Consider the following 18343-nt stretch of genomic DNA (forward strand, 5'->3'; position numbering starts at 1 on the left):
AAATCATTGACGAGCTCATTGCCCAAGGAGTGGTCGTCGAGACCGACTCCAATGTCTGTAATTCACCCATCATTCCGATTCTTAAACGTACTGATCCCAATGCACCGCCAGTATATCGACTGGTAATTGATCTTCGAGAATTAAATAAATGCATTATACCACAGTTCCCTGTGGTCCCCGATATCTCATCCCTATTGACTGCTATTGATTCAGAAGCAACGTTCTTTACTGTAATTGATCTCAAGAACGCCTTCTTCAGCGTGCCTATTGATCCAGAGAGCCAATATCTCTTCGGATTCAGTTTAAATGGACACAGCTTCAAATTTTCACGCGCACCTCAAGGATTCACAGAAAGCCCCAGCATCTATAGTCAAGCACTGAAAAGACAACTAGATTGTATTCAAATGCCCGTTAACACCGCTTTACTGCAATACGTCGATGATCTGTTGATCACCGCACAAAGTGAGCCCGAATGTGAACAAGCATCACTGACAGTTTTACACTTTCTGGCCGACAAGGGACACAAGGTGTCCCCTTCGAAGCTACAATTCTGTGTTCAGCAAGTTGTGTACTTGGGTCACTTGCTGTCCAAAGTGGGGAGACAGCTCACTCCCGATCGCATTCAGTTAATTGTAAATATGCCGCAACCCCAGACACAGAAGGAAGTGCAGGCCTTCATAGGCCTCACCTCGTACTGCAGACAATGGATTCCTCAGTATGCATTTCTAGCTAAACCACTCATCCAGTTAACGACACAGGAGGCAGCGACTTCGACTGCCCTCCCTTGGACTCAGGAACACACACAAGCTTTTGAAGAATTAAAGAAAGCATTATGCCAAGCACCAGTTTTAGCAACACCATGTTACAGCAAACCGTTTACACTTTTTGTTACAGAACGTGATGGTACAGCGTTGTCTGTCCTCACTCAAGATCAAGCAGGTTCACATAAGCCTTGCGCTTATTTCTCAAGTACATTGGATTCAGTAGCTCAGGCACTCCCTGCATGTTTGAAGTCAGTAGCAGCAACAGCGTTAGCAATCAGACAAAGTGATTCAATTGTTTTAGGTCATCAGTTAACAGTTCAAGTACCACACTCTGTAGAGGTTTTGTTAAACAGAACCCAGACTCAGCACTTAACTATAGCACGATTGACAGGTTATGAATTAACACTATTCCAGCCACACATAGAAATCAGACGCTGCAGTATCCTGAACCCAGCAACACTGTTACCTACAATTATGACAGATTCAGTTCCGCATGATTGTATAGAGATCATTAATGCAGTAACAAAGCCACAACGAGACTTAACAGATGTTCCACTGACAAATCCAGACCTGACACTTTATGTGGACGGTTCATGCATGAGAACAAGTACAGGAGAATTAGTGGCCGCGTATGCCGTGACCACTGAAACTGAAGTTAAAGAAACACATCGTATTGATACACTGTCTGCTCAAGCAGCAGAGCTTATCGCTCTGACCCGAGCTTGTATTCTAGCCAAAAACAGAAATGTTAACATATACACTGACTCCCGTTATGCATTCGGAGTTGTACACGACTTCGGAGTCCTCTGGCAAGAACGAGGTTTCCTGACCTCTCATGGGGCCAAGATCCAACATGGTCCCCTCATTCAAGCACTGTTAGAAGCAATACATTTGCCCTCGGGCATATCAGTCATGAAGTGTAAAGCACATACTAAAGTTACAGATTCTGTTTCCCAGGGTAACGACCTGGCAGACCAGACAGCAAAACATACAGCACTGACTCACACCCAGATTACTGATGTGACAAAGACAATAGTACCGACAAAGTGTATGGCAGTTAGAGATCCCACCCTAGACGTAATCGATATCCAGACACACGCTACTCCTGATGAAATAAAGAAATGGATTGAACTAGGAGGGATCCAGACAGATCAAGGTTGGATGACGAAGGGAAAATCTACATGGTTTCTCCCTGACTCTATGGTTCAAGTCATGATTAATACAGCACATAGCCCGGCACATCTAGGAGAGAAAGCGATGTTAGACAGTTTACAAAATCTCTGGAGCAATAAACACTTACGAGCAGCAGCAAAACAGAAAGTGCGTACTTGCATGATCTGTTGTCAGTTCAATCCAGGTAAAAGCGTCCCTGTAGAGCAAGGTGGATTTCATCCTCCCGATCACCCTTTTGAAGTCCTCCAGATGGATTATATCCAGATGAACAGTTGTCGAGGATTCAAGTATGTCCTTGTAATTGTTTGTGCTCTGTCCCGTTGGACCGAAGCATACCCAGTTCCAGACTATACTGCTCCGACCACTGCCAGACAGTTGGTTCGTGAATTCTTCCCACGGTACGGTTTGCCCCGTGTCGTGTATTCAGATAATGGACAGCCATTCTCCTCCGAGTTAATGAAGCAGGTTTCTTTACTGTTAGGTTACCAGTGGAAATTCCATTGTGTCCGACATCCTGAAGCAGCAGGCCTTGTAGAAAGGCATAACCAGACACTAAAAATCCGCCTTGCAAAGATATGTCAGGAGAAAGGGGTCGACTGGATAGTCGCCCTGCCCGTGGCACTATTCTACATGAGAATGGTCGCCCACTCAAGATCAGGGCTATCCCCGTACGAAGTGGTCTTTGGCAGACCACCGAATATGTGGGGGACGCCCATTCCGAAGAAAATCACTGATGTCGATTGTAATATGTTGACAGATTACCTTGCCTCCTTGATGTCTGCACTCCAATCATGTCGTTCACAGGTTGCCGCAGCCTTCCCTGACAACACTGATGTAAAGCCGCACGAGGTCCGTCCTGGGGACCTGGTACTCGTCCGGAATTTCGACCGGAAAAATCGGTTGGAGCCCCGCTGGAAATCTCCGAAGACCGTCCTTCTCACCACGAGGACCGCCGTGAAGATAGAGGGGAGAAAGGGGTGGGTCCACACGAGTCATGTGAAAAAATTTTCTGGACTGAAACCTGATCGAGACTCGTCCACCCCCACCAAAGACTGTGTTGAGGAAAAAGACTTTACTGTTACCAAACGAGAAAAGACTCCCCAAGAAGAATACCGTATGAAACTCCGATCTAGCAAGTCAGACAGTTTAATTGTTTAAGTCCTCCCCTAGGTGAATCGGTTAAATAGTTTCTGACATGTATCCCCTAGATCGAGATAGAGAGAGAGAGAGACAAGTCAAAAGAAATACATACTGCAAATCACTGCGTAGTCACTGTATAGTGACGTTATTAATAATGTTTTTTCTAAGTATTTTAGTTATTGTTGCCAGTATTCTGCTACCTATCTACTGGCCTATTTTCAGGCGTGAACAATCTGTTTACAATGTCTCTGCTGAACACACTTTTAGTGAATTACCTGCACACGAACTCTCTTACAGACTTGCGCTGCGCAACAATACATTCATTAGTATGTTACACCACTCCCATCAGACGAACAATGCTACAGACTGCTGGATATGTGGCCGACTCCCTCCCTACCAGAACTACAAGGGAGCTCTGCCCCTCTTTCCGTACCCGTTCACTCACAATGGCTCCTGTGGGGCATGGTTTAAAATAATTAATTCCTTAGATCCGGATATTGCTGTTTTCGATGGGGGCTGGGTTTGGGGAAACTTGAACTTAGTCCTGCTCGACGTCTGTTACCCTGATAAGGAGGGACTCCCTACTCGAATAGGAACTGATCTAGAAAATGAAGTATATGGATTAGGTAACTACACAATTAGCCTTATGATCCTTACTGTTGAATTAGAAGCTACTCCAGTTCTGCCCCATATGCTAGTATTACCAGTCACTGGTGAATTATGTGTCCGAAAGAAAGGTTCAGTACACTTAGGTCATAGTAAATGCACTACTGTGGTCGAATTCAGTGACCATGGTAAATCGTCTTTCAAAGCTATCAGTCATTCCTATTTTGTTTGTGGTCATACCGCATACATACGTTTGCCTCCAGATTGGGATGGTACCTGTTATATTGCATTCCTTCTGCCACCTGTTTTTCTAGCTCCCCCGGATTACCATAGAAATACGAATCTAGTAAAGAATAGACCCAGAAGAGATATCCCACTTGTCGACTACACGGAAACGGCATGGGAACAGTACACTGATTTTAATAAAGGATTCTTTTTCTTTCTAGGACCTGTCCAAAACAGTAAATTAATACGTAGATTAACTAGAACACTTGAAGCTGTAGTACATGAAACTGCCTCCGCCTTAGGTAACTTAACAGAGGAGCAATCTGCTATGCGGGTTGTTGTCCTTCAAAATCGTCTTGTTATTGACGTCATCTTGGCAGATAGAGGTGGAGCCTGTAAGGTCATCGGGTCAAGTTGCTGCGTTTTCATCCCACAAAATGCACCATCTGTCTATCAAGCTATTACCCGTCTGCATAAAATTGCAAATCAGATACATCAGAATCCAGGCACCTGGACTTGGTCCGGTTGGTTCTGGACAACGTTAACAGCCTGGGGATGGAAGATCCTATCCTTCCTAGGTTTCGGCCTTGTCATAGTATTCAGCTGCTGCCTGTGCCTACAGTGTGGGCCGGCGATATGTGGACTGTGTGCCACATCATGCATTGAACATTCCAGTTTTCTCTCAAACCGTCAAAGAAAGAAAGATGAGCAAATGATGTTGCAAGAACAAACTGACCAAATTATGATGATTAATATATCATGAAGGGTCCCTAGGGAACAAGGAGGGAATGAGGAAATATAAATTTTATAGTCAAGATGTGTTCCCTAGCGCGTACCCCACCGTCTCCATGTACGAGTTAAAGTGCATGTAACTTCCCTCCTGTACCAGCTATGAAGACGCAAATACATTTGCGTCCACCGTTAACATGTCCTCTTTCAGACCCACCATGAATGGGTTGAATGGTCCGTCCCTAAGTATGCTATGCCAACGTCTCTTTGTAGTGTACTTCTACGTTTTTCAGCTCTGGCTGAGTAGGCCCTGAATCTCTGCCACCGAGCCTCTTTTCTGGCTTCTGACTACGAGGGCCTCTGCCCAGGCTGCCTCTGTACCCGTGAACTCTGACTTACTTTCAGCGCGGCCCCTCGCGCTCAGCTCAGCCTGCTGCCTGCCAAGATCGACTATAACCTTCGAGTTATCTGTTTCCCTCCCCGAAAATACATTCCTGCCTGTTAGCTTCAGTAAACATCCTTCCTCAGCTGCAGAGCCAAAGGGCCGGCCTGTCTCTATGCAAGTAATTCAAGTAATTCATAGCCCTTGTTGCCATGCTTCCATGGAAGGCCCATGCCCCCACGCTTCTCATACAGACACTCAGGCGCTTATACACGCACTCACAGCAAGTATAGAATAGCTTCTGCCCTAGAGACCTTTCCGCCCAGATAGCTTAGTTCCTAAACATCAGATACCAGATATGATAGAAGTACAAGTTGATCTGACATGCCAGACTTCTGTCTCTTTCCGTCAGTGTAAATGTCAAGTCCCCTGCACCCTCCAGCTTCACGTCAATCACACGTCATGCAGCTGCGCGCGCATCCAAGTTTCCGATTTCTGCTGACATTGCAACATTCCTGTTAGTGCCACCCCTTTGGTGACACCTACCCGTGACGTTTCTAGCACACACCTCTAGTTCACGCCTCTTGATTACGCACTTGTACCACGTGTATACTGTTATCTTGTCTTCTCTCAGCTGTTACGCCTTCTATACTGTTTCCAATGGTGTAAATTAAGTATATAAGCTATGTACTGTTAATAAAATGTAGCGCTCTATCCCTTCTGACACCCCTGTGGTGGTCAGAACATGATATCCTGGCCATGACCATTCCTTTTTAAGGAATAAAACCCCTAAGAACTCTAACACCACGGACTCTGTCTCTTTCTTCCGATCTGAGTTATTGTTGATTAAGTACTTACCTGTATAGAAATTAAGAGAGTAAATTAATTAATATGTTCCTTTTATCCACTCGGAAGTCCTTCTCCCTGTGCGCGTTCCAGTGTTTTTTTCCCTGCTCCGGTGTGCTGTTCTCCTCATGTGGCTCCACCACCTCCAGTCTCATTGTTTTAGTGTGGTACGTCCCCTCAATGTTTTTCTTCATCAATTGTTTTTAATATTTCTGATTTCTACTCTTCGCTTCTTTCCTTCTTAGTCTCTCCTTTTCTCATACCTACCTCTTCTTTTTCCCTCTCTCTCTCTTTTTCCCCCTTGCACTTTTCGCTTTATTCGTTCATTGCTGTGAAGTGAAGTAGTGTGGCTCACTGGTTAGAGGCGGCAGACCCGAGAGCAGAGGACGGCCCGGGACCAGGGTTCGATTCCCGGCGCGGCAGGTTTCTGGACCAGGGTCAGCGGACTCGATAATTCTCTCGCCTCGGTGCCCACTCTGATCAGCGATCACACTCGGCAACTCTGGGCATTAGCTTGCCTCATCTTCACTAACGGCCCCACCAGACCGCCGGGGATGCCTGGTCTCACCCTGGAGATACCCATTAAGGGACCATCTCTCAGGGAAGCCAGGAAGGGTTTCGCAGCGGTCGAAGCGCCTTGGGACCCTACGGGTAAGTAGTGCGCTATATAAATGCCAATACATTTACATACATTTACATACATTGCTTCACCGTTTCTTATTTCTCTACTTTTTTCATACTCACTATCCTCCTTTCTCCCTGATATGATTCTGCATTGTTACACTGTTGATATTTTAATCGTTCCAAATTTTGATGATATTTCCTCTTCTTATATTTTTCTAAGAAGTTTTCATGCTCTTTTTTATGATACACCTGTAGTTTTTTATACAGATTGCAACCTTGTGTTTAATTTATTTACACTATTTCATAGATGTTATACTGCCAATGTTTTTAATATTCCTTGTGCATGTTCATTTTTTATGATTCAAATTTAGAGTCTTAACTTGGAATGTTAAGGGAGTTCATAATACTATAAAGCGACAACAAGTTTTAACCCATATATCTAGATTAAATGTAGATATTGGCTTTATTCAGGAAACTCACCTCTCAGATATTGAAGCACCGAAATTGAAAAGAGGTTGGGTGGGTCATGTTTTCTCCTCCCCAGCCTTTGGAAAGAAAAATGGCCTATCAATTTTGTGTCATAAAAAACATCAATTTAGAATTGCCCATCAAGAAAATGATTTCGAAGGTCACTTATTAATCAAATCCCCTTGGTGTTGTTTAATGTCTATGCACCTGTTAATGTAGATAATATTTTCTGGAATCAGATTTCCGAAAAACTCCTATTGTTTGCTGATGATTACATTATCTTTGGGGGTGACTGTAACCAAGTATTCAACCCTATCCTCGATAGACATTCCTCTGTCAGGTTTACAAATACTAAAATGCATTCTCAGTTCTCTTCCGCTATTCGTCGTAAGGCCCTAACTGATATTTGGAGACTCTGTAATCCAGACTTGCAAGAGTATAATTTTCATTCCCATCCTTACAACTCACAATCCAGAATACACTACCTTTTCTTTAGTAAGCCCTTATCCCAACGTGTTACTCATGCTGAAGTCGAATCCATTCTATTTTCAGATCATGCACCAGTTTTTGTAGACTTTGATCTTTTACATTTAACTCCCAATAAGAGTAAATGGCGTTTTAATAATTCTCTATTATTGGACCCTACATTCACAGGCCAATTCACCTCTTTTAAGTCTGAATTCTTCTCTATAAATTCTACTCCAGAATCCTCTCCTGTTATGATTTGGGACTCTTTTAAAGCAAAGTTTTTCATAAGTTTTGTTTCCAAGAAAAAGAAATTCTTTGAAGCCAAAAACGCATGGTTGTTAGCTGATATTAAAAACCTTGAATATTCTTATTACCGGTCTAATTCTGAATCCTCATTGAAACGTCTCATTGATACAAACATTTCCTTTAATAAGTCATCTACGGAAGCTGCATCTTCCTATCTATTAAAAAGTAGTGCCAGATACTATGGAGGACAAAATAAGATGGGCAAATTGCTTGCAAATTATTTAAGAATTCGTCGTGAGCTTCCAAAAATTTAATCTATTCATAATACGGCTGGTGCTTCATTATTTAAAGACAGGGACATTTTAAATGAATTTGTCTCCTTTTATAAAAATGTGTACACACCGGAAAGTTACCCATCTTCTGAGGCTCTTTCTTCTTTCTTTCACTCGTTGCCCCCTCCATCCATAGCGGGTACTGATTATGCCTCACTAGAATTGGATATCACCTTGTCTGAAATTACTCAAGCGGTGTCCAAACTTAAACGAGGTAAGGCACCTGGCCCCGACGGCTTTCCCATTGAATTTTACGCTCATTTTTCCTCTTTACTTCTCCCCCATCTTTTATCGCTGTACCAGTATTTTATAAAACAAGGTTCTTCTGCAGGCTCTTTTCAAGAAGCTGTGATCTGCTTAATTCCCAAAGAAAATAAAGATCCCTCACTTCTTAAGAATTACCGTCCGATATCCTTAGTTAATTTAGATTTTTGCAAAAATACATGCTCTCCGTTTAGACCCTATTCTCCCAAACATTATTGGTCCAGAGCAATCTGGCTTTGTCAAAGGTCGTCTTTCATCCGATATTTCTAGAGTTTTCTTAAATATTTTAAGTAAATCCACCTCTCTTGACTATCCAATTGCAGCCGTAGCATTAGATGCCGAAAAGGCGTTCAATAGAATTGGATGGGATTTTATGTTTCAGGCACTTAAATGGATGGGTTTCCCTGCCAAACTAATCTCTCTAATTTCTTTATTGTATTCTAATCCTAAAGCCTCTATTTTTGTTAATGGTGTTTCCTCTGAGTATTTCTCTCTTTCTAGAGGTGTCCGTCAGGGATGTCCTATATCTCCTCTATTATTTATTATTGCCTTAGAACCTTTTTTAACGAAAATTTGACTCGATGACAAAATCTCCGGCTTTCAACTAGACTCTTCCCATGTTAAAATGTCTGTCTATGCTGATGATATTCTTTTATATTGCTCCAATCCTTCTATTTCTATGCCAGCTTTCCTCTCTCAGGTTGATACTTTCTCACAGTTGTCCGGATATCGCCTTAACACAGATAAATGTGAAGTCCTTCCTTAAAAAATGTTCCTTGTTTAAAACAAGACTACCTTACCTCGGGATTCTCCTGGAAGACTTCTAAAATTAAATATTTAGGTTTATGGTTTACATCCTCTATCCCTGATACCTTGAAGGTAAATGTTGCTACTCTTTTTAAATCTCTCTCTACATCTATTGATCAATGGCATCCACTTTTTCTTTCCTGGTGGGGCGGACTAGATTCTGTTAAAATGATGCTTTCTCCGCTAGTCCTGTATCTTCTTTCTATGATTCCAGTTCACATTCCCACTTTTTATTTTAGAAAAATTGATTCTATTTTGAATAAGTTCCTCTGGAAGATTAAATATCCTCGAATAGCCCTTGCTGCTCTTAAAGCTGATAAGTCCTCTGGAGGCCTTACATTTCCTTGACTTCAAATCATATCACCTTGCATTCTCTTAAAACAATCCTCTCATTTGCTGGATCAAGATCAAGGTATTCACCCTCCTCTTTGGTTGAAAATAGAACAACATTTCATAGCCCCCTTCCAATTTCGTGAATCTCTAACCTTTACTAATAATTAAGGGTGGGCGGGTTTTCAGTAAAGGAAATAAAGGCTGTAATCGAGAAAGTAAAGCTCTCCCGAGCCGCTGGTCCGATAACATCTCAGCTGTAACATCCAAGACAAATAGTGTCTGTGGGGCAACGGTTTACTCCTCCTGGTTTAGTTGGATTGCTACGTCCGGTCTTTACCCTTTTTCTTGGAAAGGGTCCATATTGAAACCTATTTAAAAAAATGGAGGGGTACAGTCCCCATATATTATAGGCTTATTAGCCTCCTGGATATCTCACGAAATAACTTTTCAAAGATTATTTTAGCCAAACTTGAGGACTGGGCTATTTAAACTAAGAGAATCCCAATAGAGCAGGATTTTTTTTGTGAGGGTCACTCAACTATAGACCACTGTTTTGTTTTATGGGCCATCAGTCGAAGGGCCCTGGACTGAAATCATAGGCTGTGCTGTTGTTTTGTAGAATTCTGGCCAGCCTTTGAGACTGTGGATAGGAATATCCTGTGTGGGAAACTTTCCGCTTGGGACCTCCCACCAGACCTCCTTCGCGCACTTCAATCCTTGCACTCCGGTAATTGGGCTCAGGTGGAGTTAGATCAGTCAGGTCGATTATCACTAAAAATTCCTATTGACAATGGACTGCCCCAGGGATGCGTTTTAGCACCCCTGCTTTTTAGCCTATTTCTGGCTGACATTCCGACCTTTATCCCCAAATCTAAGTTGTTTCCTTCTAAAATCGGGAAGCAGCACATCGTCTGTATGCTTTATGCAGAAAATCTGGTATTACTGGATTATACCCGTATTGGCATGCAGAAGGAACTAAATACCCTGGTAAGTTACATCAAGCAGAACCAACTCCACATTAATTTGGAAAAGACCGAGATCTTCATTTTCGGAAAAAAAGTAAAGAGTTTCACAAGACATTTAGATACATGGTAGTGGAGCAAGATGATCAATATAAATACTTGGGCTCAACCTTCAGTATAAATCTGAATTGGGGCTCACACTGGGATGGCAGTGACACCAAGCAGAAGGCCCTATTACAGGCTAGTGGTCTGTCAAGATTTAATGGTAGATTCAGGGGGGCTACCCCATATTCCATTATTAAGGGCTTATGAAGGGAAGATATATGGTCTAAATGGAGGAGAGGTTTTTCCCTTGATCCTACATATCATTGATACAAATTAGAAGGGGTAGTGCTTAAAAGACTCTTAACACTCCCCCAAGGCACTATGGTTCAGGCCATAAGGAGAGAGGGTAATCTGGTCTCCTGGAACCTGGTAGCTCCTACTCGGGCTCTAAGATACTTTAACACATTTTTGGAGGATGAAGAGGTGGTTAAAGTTTCCAAATTGTGCTGGGAAGAGATCCGAAGCAGTGAAAGGATGTGTGCAAGACCGTAAGACTAATTACACTTGGGAACCTCCATTCAGATAGTGGTACAATTACATCTTGGTTCCCCTTCCCAGGCAAGCATGCATTGAGAGCATCTGTTGCTCTGGTGTCTGAATCAATTGACCAATTGTATCTAAGGAATAAACCATCCATTAGATTTTCAATCTCTAACCTGGGCCAGGACAATGTTTTCTCTTATTTATCGCACTTACCAGACCCAGGATTGAGAAATGAAATATTAAGGGTTAGGGTGGGATGTAATCCAATCTATTGATCCCGCCCACACAATACCAGGGGGCAGAATAATACATTATTTGCCCCTGTCCCTTGAAAGTTGAATGCCTCCTTATGCATATATGTTAGAATTGGGGGTCTCTGGTTGGCGCAAGTTTTCACTTGTGACAAGCAAGGACCCTCTCCTCTACGTCAAGGCGAAGGATGACCCCTTAGAATTACCCTTGCTCACCCTCTAGGTGCGTGGAGTGAGCAGCCAAGGCTATTCTTCAGGCGCTAGTTAGTTAAGCATTTGTAACAACACACACAGTAACATGTACCAATCCCCCCACAAATGGACACCAGGCTGTAAGTATATGTAAAAATACGATCTCTTTATGTAAAAATATATATATACCTAGGTATGACTTATCACAAGACTAATAACGTTTCTGTATGCCCACAGGTTGTAAATAGGCAAGCTTTTCTTCTGTTGCAGTTTAAATGCTCTTTTTCAGTTCAATTTACTTTTCAAAGGGTTTTCTTATAAAATCACTTCTTTACATTTCTCTTAATTTCAGATGCTTCCAAAGCACCTCTTTGCACCAGTTCGGGGGATCTCAGACTCGCCCTGGGCCTCTGGTGCGCTTCGCAGCGCTTCCCTCGCTCTCCGTGAGGAAACTGACCGGGCCCCTACCGCGGCTCATGCATTCGGCTTGAGCACGCCGACGCCGCGTACGGCTCTTCCCACTGGCTCGGAGACAGAGCTAGACGCGAGCCGGCTCAGCAGTGTGGCTTGCAGTGTGGTCAGGTAGGGAGGCGGGGAACTGGGAGGCCGGGTGTGCTAGGCTGCACAGACACTGTACTTACGGTGGTCGAAGCGAGCGGAGCGCAGGAGGGGAAATAAAACTTTGCGGACCCCTAGCCCGGGTAGACCTCAGGAATGGTGCAGTTTCTTTGCAGATTGGACGAGTAGTACACAGCAGTGTGGCTCGTTCAGGTCAGGGGTGCCTTCGGATCCTCAAGTCAGCGGGTGTGGGCACACAAGTAGGCGCGGCCCTCGACCCTTGCAGTACGACGGTACTGGGGGTCTACACGAGGGGGGCGGCGCGACTTGTAGACACTCAGGGATAGCGAAGCAGGGGCGACAGGGCACGGTCCGTGCGGGCTGCGGGTCCCGGCGTGGATCACTATCGCCACGGGAATTCCGGCGGGAGGGGCGAGAGCGCTCCAGTGCGCTCCTATTGGCAGGCCAAGGGCAGAGGAGCAGGCAGCCCAGCCCGGGGACAGAGAGTGACTCCGATCGGAACGAGGCTCTCACGGGGTTAAAGGCAGGCCAGCTCCTGAGTGCCACAGCCCTAGGAGGGGGCAGTCTTCCTCCGGCGGGAGGCACACATGGCTCGAAGTTGGAGGGCGAGCAAAGGTACCAACAACCCACTAGTCCTGGGGTTCAGATCAGGGGGCAAGCTCCATCAAGCCCTTGGAGAAAAGTTTCATGCACAAGTCAGTAAAGTCTTTTAGAAATGTCTTCTCCTCTCCTTCCTCAGCAAGGCAAGCAGCAGGCCATTCCTTCCAGCGTCTTCTTCTCCTTCTAGTCGGGCAGAGGTTCTTTGTGGGAAACAGGATTCTGATTTACAAGGAAGAGGGCTCCTACTTTTATACACCATTTCTTTTGTCTTTTCAGGCCAGGGGGACCTTTGCATTGCTTCATTCAGTCTCTGAGCACTTGTTGGGTGTGCTTCTGGCTTCTGCTTTCAGTGTGAGGGGCAGGCACATCAGACGCTCCACAGGAGGAGGAGCCAGCATTGTGTGGACAGGGGCGGCCAGGAGTATCTTGATGACAGTGCTTTGCCCTTCCTGGGCCAGGTGCCGGCTGAGTCATCAGTTGCTCCCCAGGGGGCGGAGCCAGCATTGTGGTGGCAGAGCACAGCCTGATTAAGAGTCCAGGGGCACTCCTACCTCCCACTAAGGTGTAATCCTTGCATTCACCACCTGTCATCCCCCAGCCCTGTCACTCACACAACCCAGACAGTCAGATACACATCCAAGCAGAGGCGGGCTGGAATGGTTAGGCAAGCAAATACTAACTTTCTAAAAGTAGCATTTGCAAACACAGGATATTAAAATAAACTTTACTAAAAGATGTATTTTATTATTCTGAGTTCAGGCATACTAAACATGACTCTCTACCATGTTCCCTGGGCCTGCTGGGATTATAGAGTGTAATAATTCCAGCAGCCCATCTGGCCTAAAGGAGCAGGTAGCCTTACAATAGTGAAAAACGAATTTGGCTGTAATTCACTATTAGGACATGCCATACACATCAGGGCTTGTCCTACCTTACACTTACAATGCACCCTGCCCTAGGGCCTACCATAGGGGTGACTAATATGAAGTTAAGGGAAGGTTTAGAGGCTGGCAAGTGTGTCCACTTGCCCAGCCAGCATGACAGTACCCGACTGCATGCAGGTTCTGCAATGGCAGACCCTAGACACATTTTTTAAAGGCTGCTTCTGTGGGTGGCGCAACCAGCGCTGCAGGCCCACTAGCAGTGTTGGCATTTACTAGCCCTGGCACTCCTGGTGCACTTTATTGGGGACTGACAGTAAATCCAATGAACCAATCAGGAACATCAATCACAGTTACACTTGACATAGGGAGCACTTGCACTGCGGCACGGATTGGCCATGGCGCAGTGCCCTGAGCGGCGGACACCAGCAAAAACAGCAAAAACATCTGAGGCACATCAGCAAAAAGTGGAAGGGAAACTCACGCCAAGGTGCCAGGTCTAACAATATACTAATGGACTGTGTCTTTTATCTTGCCAATTGAATTACGTTTTTAAGACTTGTTTTTTAAATATGATGCTCTCCATAGTAGGAAAGCTGTGAAGCTATTGTCAGAAATGTGCAATTTAGATGTGGCAGTTGGAATTTATTGTTTTATAGGGTCTGGTAAACAGAATTTTAATGATGAAATGTAGTGAGTAGGGGATGTGGGTAGTTAGGAGGGGGGTCCTTTTATGATTTTTTATTGTCAATTGAGTTTTTTAGAAAGTTTTATGGACAATTGTCTAAATAAACTTGTTTTCCTACCTAACATGGTGTACTGTTTTCCTTGCTTATTAGAAACAACTCCTAATGTTTTATACATAACACTGCAGCACAGGTGAAGCTTTCCAACACAGTAGTTCTTAACATATAACCTGGATCATGTCCCATTGGTGGCAGAGAATAGAATTCTGTCAGAGAGACTGGTCCTGGAACGCGCGCCTACAGATTTTGTCATGCTGCCTGCGTAAATTGAGTTACGCGTAAATTGAGTTACACCCATGTCTGTTGCTAGTCCTAATACATTTCACTTTGCTTAGGCAGCACGGATATGCCTAGACAGTTAAATACTTTGCCGTGGTGGGGATGTTTATTTTATACATCCTAATGCGAATTACTTTGTTTAGTTTCATCTGCCTATTAATTGCAGCACATCTGCTTCATAATTAGGGCTCCTGGTTTTATGGTATTTATTTTTTGGACAATTCCGTCTGTATTCATCCATATTTATTTTGTGCCCATTCTTTCTGTATTTATCCATTTTTTATTTTAGGTTTTCTAAACAAAGAATCTGCAATGGGTATTTTTCCACATTTATTTGACTGATAAATGTATACCCACATTTAAATGTCAAAATGGGTTCAACAGTACACAGTGCAATAGCGTTATCTGAAAACACTTGCATTGTAGAATAGCATCAATAACTATTGATCTGCACTTAATTGAGATATCTATTGTCTTTTTTCATCTCGCCTACCTCTCAATCTGTCACTCATGATGGACTGTAGAAACAGATCACCCATAGAATACCTATTTTCCGTATTGTTCTGTATTTAAAAATAAATACAGATAGGAAAATAAATAGTTTTCTGTCTGTATTTATGTGTAAAAATCAGGAAAACAGGAAGCCCTATTTATAATAGACAATAGTTTCAATAAATATATTGTAAACTTTCTTTGTGTCTTTCTTTTGTTTACCATGGGCACACATGAGTGAGTGACGAAAGAATATGATCTTATCTGTTTCAACAGTTCCCTTAGGGACTAGAGGGTCATGTTCTAAGTTGACAAATTCACCTGTTACTCTAGGAAGGTTAGCAGTCCAGGTGAGGCAATGTAAGCGAGTCAGTATTTGGGGTGACAGGTGCATGTGCTGTAGATAGTTCATGAACTGTAAATAGTGCATGCACTGCAGGTAGTGCAAGTGCTTTGGATAGTTCACAGGCTGTACATCATGCAGGCTCTGCAGTTAGTACATGTGCAGTAATTAATGCATGCACTGTACTTATAGCATGCGCTTTAGTTAGTGTATGCTCTGCAGTTAGTGCATGTGCTGTAGATAGTACATTGATTGTAGATAGTGCACGCTAAGCATGGGAGAATTTTGGGAATCTGGCGTTCGCGAATATGCGTATTTGCGAACTCGCAATCCGCAAAATCCGCGAATTCTCACGAATTTGCGGATTTTTTTGTTTTTATAGTGTTTGCAAGGGTTTCTGCCAGTTCGCAAGGATTTTGTACCAGTTCGCAATTGCGAACTTACTTGTCGGCATGCAACGGTCGCGACTATGTTGTTTATACGTCTGGTTCATCATCACAGGTTCACAGCACCCTCTGTTTCAACACTGCCACCCTCTGTTTCACCCATGCCACCCTCTGGTACATCAATGCCACCCTCTGGTTCATCATCATCACTGTAGATTATGGGGGGAAAAAGCAAGCACACCTGCCCTGCTTCAACTGACATGAAATAATTTGGGATTGATTTAATAATGTGTCACTGTTTTAAAATTCCAGTCTGGCACCTGCTTCCTTATCTGTAATTTGCTTTCTGTTGCAGTGCAATTGTTTTTCCAGGACCTTTGTGGCCTACTTTTAGCTATTCTATGAACCGGCTGTGAGGGTCAGAGTAGGGTCATACAATTGTTGCAACTAGCAACTGAACTCTGGGGGGGCCCCAGTCAGGAAGCACTACAGGGAATGGTTACTAATGATGAATTTCAACTTTTGCACCTGCTGAGTGCTTTCAGTTTAGCAAAACTCGTTTTTCTGCAGAACAGCAAATGTAATGCCTCAAACAAACTTACTTGTGAAAGTTGATTTCTAATCCAAAAGTGATCCAAAGAAAGTCAAAAGGCCTCAAATCCATTAAAGGGCAGGCAAATGTCAACCTGAGGAGTTATTCTGATAAAAATCATCATTTTCAGTTGGTCTATGCTGCTTGCTACTGGATTTCCTGTGCAGAATTGCAAATTTTGTAATTTCGCGAGTGTGAGATTGTTGCTGCCCGCCGCACCTACATGTTCGCAATTGCGAACTTACGCCACACGCCGCAAAATTGTATCACCAAGAAAAAAAAATCCGCTGCGGGCGAATTTGCGGATTTTCGGTAAATTCGTGAGCGTTCGCGGGTCGCGAATTTACCGAAAATCCGCAAAATCCGCGAGCGGAACGGATTTTCCGCCCATGCTTAGTGCACGCACTGCAGTTAGTGTTTGCGCTATAGATAGTGAATCTGCTGTAGTTAGTGCATGCTCAGTAGTTAGAGCATGCATTATGTAAATATAATATGATGCAGAATCTCAAAGGACATCTCAGTGAGGCCTGTAAGGTGGCCCCTGGTGCCTTAAGAAAAAATCTGAAAGATTGGAAGTAAGACGGCCACCTACCTGCGGATACTTGTAAAGTGCCAGGAGTTGGGCCATGGAGTAGGTCGTTGAGGAGGACAGATCGCCAATGAATCCCACCAGGCTGCTATTGCTCTGGCACCTGTAGTTTGGCACTGGCTCGCTTTGCTGGGACATGATGCTCAGGGTGCTCTGAAGAGCTTTCATCTCACTAGCACAGGAGTCAAATAAATGGTACCCCAGTGTGAGGTTTGGTAAAAGTTCAGAGTTTCTGTTAATCTCTTCCACGGCATAGATGAAGGCCAGGCCATGCAGAATATGCTGAAATGAACCCCTAAAGAGCAGGAAACACATGAGAAAAGTACAGCGGTGTTATTGCTTTAAACATAAGAAGAGATCCAAGAATATGGAGAAATAAACTGTGGGTAAGAGGCACTTGATTTTGTGTTGTAAGAAGCTGATCATTACAAGAGTAGTGCTAAAGCGTTGTCTGGTCTTATTGCTTCATCCTAGGTTCTGATGAGCTAGATGTGCTGGCTTCTACCCACTACATGCAGCAGCAGATCACCTCAAAATCCCCCTTTCCATATCAGAGATGCTGGGAGGAATCTGCCCATGCGCCACCAGTGCACCACCCTGCCTCACAAAAACCGAAATCATCTTTGGAATGTGCAAAATAAGGAACCACAACATCACCACAATTGAAAGAAGACTGGTTAAAACATCCACCACTGTGATAACTACGACCATGGAAAAGGAACCTGCCAGTTATGCTGGACCTCTACACATGGTATTGAACCGGTCTATCACCAACCTCCACATGTGTGAACATGCTTTGAAAGTGGTCCTTTAACTTCACTACTGAGAATGGTCCTGGGTTGGAGCATATCCAGTACCATCAATAGTACCAACATCAGTATCAACACCTGCGTCAATATTAACACAAATACCAGCAGAAATATCAATACCTGCAACAAAACCAACAAATATGCCAAAACAAACTCCAAGACCAGCAACAACACCAAAACAAACACCTGTACAAAAACTAGCACCAGCCCCAAAATCAGTGACAACACCATCAACAACACCAACCATAACACCGCATCAACATCTCCACCAAAACTAAAACCTGCACCATAACTAACCTCAACACCAGCACTACCACAAGCAACAGCACCAACAACCACACCAACATCAACACCAACTCCCACACTTGCACTAAAACCCACAAGAACAGAACAAGCATCAGCGCTGGAAATACAGCCAGTGCCAACTGTTGAAACCCATACACACTGTAACAAGGAGCACAAAACCTAGAACTGTAAAATGATGTGTCTCAAGGCAAAGGGAAGATTGTCTGCAGAGAAAATGTCTACTGGTAATTGAGATGAATCGTTTAGAAACAAAAATATGAATATATCTATCAAATTTTACTGGGTTGGCTGTATGCTGTACACCTTTTTGATTAAAAATAGCAATTAAAACACAAGCATTG

At 43.7% G+C, this 18343-nt stretch overlaps 1 protein-coding gene across 1 annotated transcript in view; it reads right to left on the bottom strand.

Annotated features, from left to right (window-relative positions):
- LOC147725257 (vomeronasal type-2 receptor 26-like) overlaps window positions 1–17670 on the bottom strand; it is a 206459-nt gene extending 188789 nt beyond the window's left edge. The window contains exons 1-2 of the mRNA XM_086918224.1: window positions 17663–17670; window positions 16891–17182 (exon numbers count right to left, since the gene is read on the bottom strand). Of these exons, the coding sequence (XP_086774350.1) occupies window positions 16891–17182; window positions 17663–17670 (300 nt within the window). The remainder of the gene's footprint in view (window positions 1–16890; window positions 17183–17662) is intronic.
- Window positions 17671–18343: the final 673 nt, after the last annotated feature.

The sequence above is a fragment of the Lissotriton vulgaris genome, chromosome 4_1, assembly GCF_964263255.1.
Source record: "Lissotriton vulgaris chromosome 4_1, aLisVul1.2, whole genome shotgun sequence".
NCBI classification, from domain to species: Eukaryota; Metazoa; Chordata; class Amphibia; order Caudata; family Salamandridae; genus Lissotriton; species Lissotriton vulgaris.